The 8,742-nt window shown below is 26.0% G+C and overlaps 1 protein-coding gene across 1 annotated transcript; it reads right to left on the bottom strand.

Annotated features, from left to right (window-relative positions):
* Positions 1-321: 321 nt before the first annotated feature.
* LOC145833434 (glutathione peroxidase 3-like) lies at positions 322-3,098 on the bottom strand. Its single transcript, XM_082940612.1, has 4 exons — positions 2,909-3,098; positions 1,272-1,402; positions 842-979; positions 322-453 (listed from the first exon to the last, which is right to left on the bottom strand). The coding sequence occupies exons 1-4, from the start codon at positions 3,096-3,098 to the stop codon at positions 322-324; spliced, it is 591 nt and encodes a 196-aa protein (XP_082796738.1).
* Between the last annotated feature and the right edge of the window lie 5,644 nt (positions 3,099-8,742).

Genomic DNA, 8,742 nt, shown 5'->3' with positions numbered 1-8,742 from the left:
AAAAATGATATCAAATTAGTTTACATACAAATTCAAAACTCTATGGTTTTATTTTCTAAAGTAATCTTAACTAAATATAATAAAAACAATCGGGTTTTTAAGTTATACAAAATGTATTCATGTCAGTTGAGTATAAATTAGAGTTGATTAAATTTTTTTAAATTAGTCGTTAAAGTTTTCTGTTTTACCTTAAAAATTTCATATTTTTAGAATAATTTTAGATAAATTATCTGTAGTTTTTCTTTTTTTTTTTTTTTTTAAATGACCAAATATATAAGTATTATACAAAGTTAAACACTGCATAAACCATAAATAGCAGTCTTACTTAAACACTTTTCCCTCCTGATCAACCATGAACTTATGAAAATTCCATTCTATATCATTTGGTCTAGGAGGATCGTAAAATAGTCTGTTCCTCTCTCGGAATGTATCGGTGACTACATCGCATTTGTCCTATTTTGTATATTTAAATTAAATTGTTCGTACAGTATTTAAATTGTGGATTTGTAAGCTATGGACACTTATAAAAATATTTTTTGAAACTAAAATGCATAAATACTTTTTACATGGTTTGTTTCATTCTTTATTGTTTTGTAAATAAAACGCATTAGTTTGTCAACATCATATCTTTATTGAAGTGCCAAAGTTTGAAAGTAAGGTATTTATTTATCTTTACTTTAGCTTAGTTTTTAAAATATTTACTAATTAATTTGCTACAACTCGTTTTAAACAATAAACGTGTCCATCCAGTTATTTTTAAACAACAATTGAAACTTGGTCTAAAAAAGTAAAATTAAAAAACACATATAGTTTTGGAGCATCTTAATGAATCCTTCTATACCTTCATGAAAGTAAACAATGGGTGTTCATTTTCTCCGTTTACATCAACTTTCTCGAACAAAGGAAAGTTAGGAACATAATTGTTACCAGGTCTTACATACTTGAGAATGTTCATTATTTCATAGTTTTTTCCTGGTTCCTAAAAAAATTGACAAAGAAGTTTTAAGCTGTGCTCAAAACGTTGGTATTACAATAATATTGAATTGATATCTACAAATTTTGTTCGTGAAATTTTATTTATTTATCAACTAAAAACAAACCAATAGACTGTGTTTTTTGATAAACTTATTACTTTAACAACTCTATAAAACCTAAATAATCATTTTTAGGTTGTAAAAATTAATTATTGTTTACTTTTAGAAAAATAACAAATTAAATAACTTATTTTGCATAATTTTTAGAACAAAAACTTTTTTACATAATATTACTACCTGCAATCCAAACTGGTTACAAGGAAATCCAAGAACGGTAACATCTGGTAAGTTGTGCAGTTCGTTTAGAAAGGCGTACTGCCAAGTTAAGCCTCAAAAAGAGGCGGTGTTGACAATCACTAAGATATTTCCTAAAACAATATGTATTTTTAATTTATAATTTTAACTATTTTAATTATTTTACAAGTAATCAACAAAAAAGCTTGTTATGCAATAAGTAAGATATGTTTAAAATCTTTACAATATAAACTCTCATAAAATTTGTTTTTGTTTATTCCAACTATTTCCCTTCCATTCAATTTTAAGCTAAATCTATTTTCACCGTATCGGTTCAATGAATTGTTTACTAATTGATTTGTTCACTTTGAGTTTACAAGTTTAAAGCCATATTAAAGATCAAAAACAAGATTTTTTTTATACCAAAACAATAGTTTTGAGTTTAAGAAAAATTAAAGATACACAAGACTCACGTAAGTGAATTACTTAAAAACCATTATTGGGTCATTGTTAAAACTAACATTTATTACTATCACATGTGGATTTAATAAATACTAATCATTTTATGAACCCTAAAGATCTATAAAATTATTCAAATTGCGGTCGGATATTTTGGCTATGCATGATACGAACTGAGCCGAAATATTCTAATTTATCTCAGAATCTCCAAACATCTCTGCTTCTTATTATTAGTCTACATTAAAAAAACATAAATATCATAATATCTTGGAGTTCTTCGAAAATAGGTACATATATCAACAAATACTGGTTTCAATAAAATGTGCTACCTCTTATTAATAAAAATATATAAACTAATGTTGACTTTTAACCTGAGCCAAAGAGCACATGTTCAAACAGACTACGTTAAGCCGAAACGGTATTTCAAAGGACTGCTAGTTAATGATTATCAATTGTTTAAAACTACATTTAGCTTTTTCGCAGCTTCTAACAGAGGCGAAAACAAACCATTGTCTGATAGAATCTGGAAAGCAAATGGAACTAAAAATAAAGTGTTATTTATCACCTCTGCAACCGACTACCGGAGAGTTTCTACATAGTAGAGATGAATTTATTTGAAGAGAAACTAATTCGTATAAAAACTGATCGGATGAAAAATAACTCGTATAGAAAAAGAATGGATTGAAGCTGATTGTGGTGGGTAATTATTGAGTAGATACAGATCTCGGATTGTAAATTAGCGGTTTGAGTGTAATCAATTAGTTTAGTCGTTCAATTCAATGTGATGTGAGATTATTATAAACACTCGTTTAATCAATTAACTGGTAGTTATTTCGGCAATCGTTTGCAAATCTTAGATGTTATTAGGCAATTGTTCAATAAGAGTTTTGACTACCATTTTTGGCTTTACTACAAAACTAACGCTTTAGTGCAAAAGTACTTAATCACGTTTTCTATAAGTAGTACGATAGTTCAGCGTGACTATGTCTTTCTGAGGAGTCCTAATAAGGACGAAACCAGGTCGTAGATTGTAACATAAACTGTTGTTTATGGTCTTGCGGTGCATTCTAATTCTTTAAAAATTTTAGTTAATATTTACAATAAAAAAAATAATAATTCTAAGTAAAACAAAAAAAAAATTTATATGAAGATTACTCGAAACAAAAAAGGTAATATTTAACCTTTGTACTCATCTAGGGTATGATTACGCTTGTCTATTAATGAAGTAAATTGAAAATTCTCATCATAAATTGTTTCATTAGTGTTCAAACAGCGAGATCGTTGACTTATCTTGCGATGTGATTCAACATATGAAAACGATGACATCGTCAAAAATATGGCAAGCATACCCCACACTGAAGGGTTAGCCATTTTTTTTTCGGAAAAAAGTATTTTAAGCTAGTTAATAATTATTTCTAGTGGAAAATTAACTTTAATTTAATTACATTAGTTATAGACGCGTAAAAAATACAACAAAACAATTTTTATAATATTGATGTAGCTCTAAGGCGATAAGAGCTTCTTAATTTTTCTTTACAAAATTTTAGTTAATTTTAACAATGAAAATAATTGATGAATGTTTTTTTTTTGTATTTTATAAATTGCTTAAATCTTAAATATTGTTTTCTATAACTTAACGTTAAGGTAAGTGAACAAAACGAGTATATTAAGATTTAGATTAGTTGACCGAATAGCACTCAGCTCATTGATCTATAAAAAAAAAATTTATGTTACACTTTAAAAAAACATATCATGAGCTACAAATCTTTAATTTTTTGTTTTTGTTGTTTCAAAACTGAAAAAGATTAGTAAAATAACTTTTAGATTATCTAAAATTTAAATAAGAGCAAATGAATTTTATTAGACTTTTCTGGTATTTACAATTTATAAATTTATTTTATCAAAAATTTTGGTTTTTTAATTTTTTAAACCAGTTTTTCTTGTATAAAAAAAAATTTGGAAAACTAATCTTTAAAATTTATGTTGTCCACCTAAAAATATTCTTTTAAAGACTAAATAATTCATAAAAATTTGAAAAAAAAGTGATTGCAAATAGATGTTTTTTATCTTTTTAAAACTTTTATAAGACTTTAAAATGTAATCTATATACTGAGCTATTGTTTATTGAACGTCAAAAAAAGCATTCAATATATTTGGTCCTAGGACCTAGTGCACGAAGAACATTTCGCTTATCGAGTCGCACACCGCGGATACCTATTAAGGTCCTGTCCAGATCCATGTACTAGTTATAATTATGTTTTCAAACTAAACTTTTTCTTCTACATTATATAATACTTTAAGAATATTTTTGCTGACTTTTACTCCAACAACTTTAATTAAAATTTATTTCTAAATGGTTCTACACGGGTTATTAAAATTTAACTACAGTTACATAAATAATTAAAAAAAGCTGCACTCAAAACGTTTTAGAAGAAACATTTTTTAGAAAAACTTATACTTTGATCACTTATTTTGTAAAAGTTAGCAAAAAATAATCTATTTGTGTAAAAACATAACCAGTAAAATGAGACATTAAAACAAAGATAGCTTTTTCTTGCATAAATAACCTAAAATACATTTCTTTTATCAGTTTTTAATTTTATGAACCATATTTTGAAATAAAACAAAATAAAGATTAAAATTATTCTAAAACTTAATAAAACATGCAGTTTCAAGTAATATGTAAATATTTAAACGTACCTTGTTTTATTAACAAATGTAAGTTAAGTAAACAAACTCTGTAAATCAAAATAAAACTTCACAATAAAACAATGTTGTCGGTTTAAAATGTACCAGATTTTAGTCAGAGTTTGTATATTATAATAAAAAAGTATTAATCTATTAAGCTAAGTGTGAACAACTTACGGATAGAGAAATCACTGGCCCGCGATGTATTTTTAAGATAAAAAAAATTGTATAAAACAAACTAAACTAAGCATTGTTTAGAAAAAATATAAAGAATGCCCTTAATTAGCGTTCCAATACACGGTAGTGCTTGCAAAATTATCATTTTATTACAGCTTCGCTCTTTAGACATATAGTTTTTCTAGTTATAATATTCTTAAACTAAGTGACACGCAAAAGACTATTTTTGTTATATTTGACTCGCCGAATAAAAAACGCCTATTCTAAGCTAACTTAACCACCTAAACTTTAACTAAGCATTACAGTTTGACCAATAGTTTACCTTCTATGTAGCTTACAATACAAAAAAAATTTAAATATCAATATTTTCACAACTTAGTTTTTTCTATAGAATCGTTAACTACTAACAAATGTTTTTTTTTCATACTAAAACCTTGTTGTAATAAAAACTTTAACATATTAAAACGGTAAGTAATTTTCAATAGGATTATTAGTTTTGAATATAAATTCAAAAACAAAAATGATTAAAAAAACTGTAAACTTTTAAAATATAACAATATTTGTCTTTTAATTAGTAAACATAAACAAAAAGCTCATAACTTTTAATTATAGACATGTTTTATTTTAATTAAAATGTTCTTTAAATTCCTTACTATATGAGACTGAGTTTTTCATAAACCAGTATTTATATACTGTTTACCTCAATTAAACTAGTACATAGAGTTTTATACACAGTAATAAAAATAAATTTGAAAACTCGAAGGTTATAGGTTTTATGTTCATAACTAATTTATATAAGTTAACTAAGTAAACAAAACTTGTTTATTAAAATCTTTAAAAACTATTGAATTAAGACTTTGAACTCTAAATCAAATATTGCAATAAAAACTGCAATAACATGTATGATGCTCATTCAATATCTTTTTGTAGTTTTAAATTAAACAGTACTTAACTTAATTAAAATACAAGTTAAAAAAGTAAACCTTTATCAAATTGATATAAAATAAACAGCTTATTTATACAAATAAAAGTTATAATGTTTTAAAAATTTAACTAGTTTACATACTAAAAAAAATTCATAATAACTTATATTAAGACGATGGCGATTCTAAACTAGATTTATGAAGTATGTAAAGCCCCTAAAAACAGCGAAATCATAGAAAAAATGCTGAAATTTTTTTGAAGTAGAAAATTTTACTCAAAGTGATCTGATTCGTTTTTTGAATTTTATTAACTTGTTAAAATGTTAAACACATAAACATAAAAATTTTTCTAAGTCAAAGCTCGTTTTAAACATCACTGAAAAACCAAAGTTAACCAACTATGATTTTATAAGCAATAGTAAAAATTTTGATAAAAATTAGTTTGAGAATTAAAGCCTGTTACAACTTGCTATAGCTGTTCTGATTAAAATGTGTTATACAGCTAACAATTCATTAACTCAAACTAGTGCTAAGTTAAAAGTAAAACATGAGTTATTGTGTAACAATAACTGAAAGGCCTTTTTCCATACTAGGTCGGTTGACATATCAATGAGAGTTTAAATTTATGTTTTATGTTCGAAAAGATAAATTATTATTTAAAAAAAAATATTAACTTTAATGCTGTATATTTACTGTTCATATAGATTAAATATTGTAATGTTAACAGTGGATCCACAACTGGAAAAACTATTAAAAATTTTTTTTTTGATTATTTCTTTTTAAATTTGTGATCAAAAGCTAAGATGGTTTAGAGCTCTAGGCTAAACTTAAGTATTCCGTCTATCACAGAAGTTTAGCCAGTCGGTGCAAGGCGATTTGAAGGATTTTAAATAGATGAATTTTATGTCTTCAAAAGCAAAAAATTAGTCGTGAAAGGTAAAAAAAAACCTTTAAAAACTGTCTTAGACTAAATCCATTAAATTTTATCTTTTCATAGCTTTATAATTATACTTAAAAGTTTTGCTTAATGAGTTGTGAATAGTGATTCAATAGAAAAAACTTGTCTGATGTAAAGTCAAAAAAAAAAGAAAGTAACATTTGTATAAAAATTTTGTCCTTTATTTAGTATACTATTGAAGACTTTAAAAACCTTGCTAATTGGGACCACAAAAACGTGTTAATCAAAATAACTCTATGATTTTGTAGACCATTATAAAGTCATTAGAAAAAGGATTCATGTATGCGAGTTGTTCAATTAGCCAATGTGACGATATATATATATATATCTTTTATTAGTTTGTTATCAATATAATTAAATAAAAGTTGTTTTTTTTATCATAAGAACATTATATTTTGCATTTACCAAACATCTAAAAGCTGTTTCATAAATAAACATTGAAGTACATAACTTACTTGCTCTTTTAGACTTAAAATAACTCTGTTTTGTATTAGAAAAAAGCATGCAGCAAAAGCATTTTAATAACATCAAAAAATTTCTTGCGTATATATTTTATTTTAGTAGGAAATCTTTCAGTATGTGTTTATGTACAACCACAGTACAAAATTGAACTTAATGTAAGTTAAAGAAAACATTTTAAAAGTTTTATAATTGATACATAAACTTTGATATTTAACTACAAAACTATTTATTTCATTTGTGGAAAACACAACAGAAACTAAAAAGAAAGTAGAACTTTAATACATCTAAAAAGAGATCTAAAAACACATCAAGTTTGAAAAATTAGTTAACTTTAAATCTGGCTCAGTAGTTAAACAAAACATCTTAATCTTTCCAGTTATAAGCCAGAGGAAACGAAAGTGTATGCCTTAAATTTTGGATTTAACTTTGCACTCTTACAGAATATTGATACGGATATCACCTATTTAGATTTTGAGAATTTCTTTAAACAAACAATGCAACATAAACCTTTTAGCAAAGAACAGAGTCTTGTTTCAAAGCAAGTCTTGTGAAATGAAATTTAACTATAACATTAAAACAGTGTGCAAAAGAAATTAAAGAAGTTCTACGGAATAAATAATCAAATCATGACATCTTAATAATCAAAGCTGATAAAGGATCTAACATGGCAATTTGAAATCTTAAGTGACTATTTAACAAAAATTTTGCCGATAATTGATGACAGTTCCAAATTAAAATGCTTAGTTCCGGTTAAGGATTTTGATAAAATAGTATAAATAGAAAAGCAAACTTGCATGATTTTAAAAAAATTTTGAGAACAAGAAGAAAATATCTATTCTTACTTTTGACTCACTCAAACCTCATAGCTCAGTCAGGCCGAGGTTATACCGATTTTCCAAACTAGCCCGACGTACCCCTGAGACCAATTCTAACAATAGTTAGGTCTCCTCGAGAAAGAATAGCAAAATATATAAACGTGCTATTGCAACCAATTTTACAGTATTTTTCCGCTACATTGTCAAAATTCAATAGCTTTACAGAGAATACTTAAAATCTAACTTTCGAAAATACGTCAAAAATCTAAAATGTCATCTTTTGACGTCAAAAGTCTGTTTACTAATGTGCCCTGATAAGAAAGCTGAAATTAGTGTAGAACAATTATGTCAAGTTGACAAACCTTAACTTAGAAAAAAAAAATCGATTTAGCTTATGAAAATAGCCATAAAAGAAGTCGAGTTCAGTTTTAATAACATAGTGTTTTATCAAACTAACAGAGTCGCGATGGGATAACTTTAAAACCCGACCTTATCTAATATCCTAATAAGATATATTGAACATAAAGTAATACCCAAATTTATAACCAAGTACCCTAACACTAGGTGTCAGAGGTATCTTGACGACTACTTCTTAATAACAACTAATAAAGAGGAAAATTCTATTTTGTTCGAAGAGCTAAATAAAACACATAATTCTATTTAGTTCACTAAAAAATGATAAACAGATAATCAATTAGTTATCCTTGATGTTATGGTTGAAAAAATGATGGAAAATTCATAACAAACCAATTTTTACGAATAGCTGATTAAACTTCTAATCCTTTTGCAGCAAACGAAGAAAACTTGGTCTGGATAAAACGTTATCCAGTAGAACGAAAAAAAATCTGGTCACCAGAGTTTTTAGCTGATGAATTGAAAAACATCAAAGCAATTTTCAATCTCAATGGCTAACCTAAAACGTTAGTGGACATAACAAATATGTTACAGTCAATAAATCCAAAGAAAGCTAAATTTTATGGTCCTGAAAAATG

The sequence above is a fragment of the Thalia democratica genome, chromosome 4 (genome assembly GCF_965202585.1).
Source record: "Thalia democratica chromosome 4, ktThaDemo2.hap1.1, whole genome shotgun sequence".
NCBI lineage: Eukaryota > Metazoa > Chordata > Thaliacea > Salpida > Salpidae > Thalia > Thalia democratica.
This window is presented reverse-complemented; position numbering and strand designations above follow the sequence as displayed.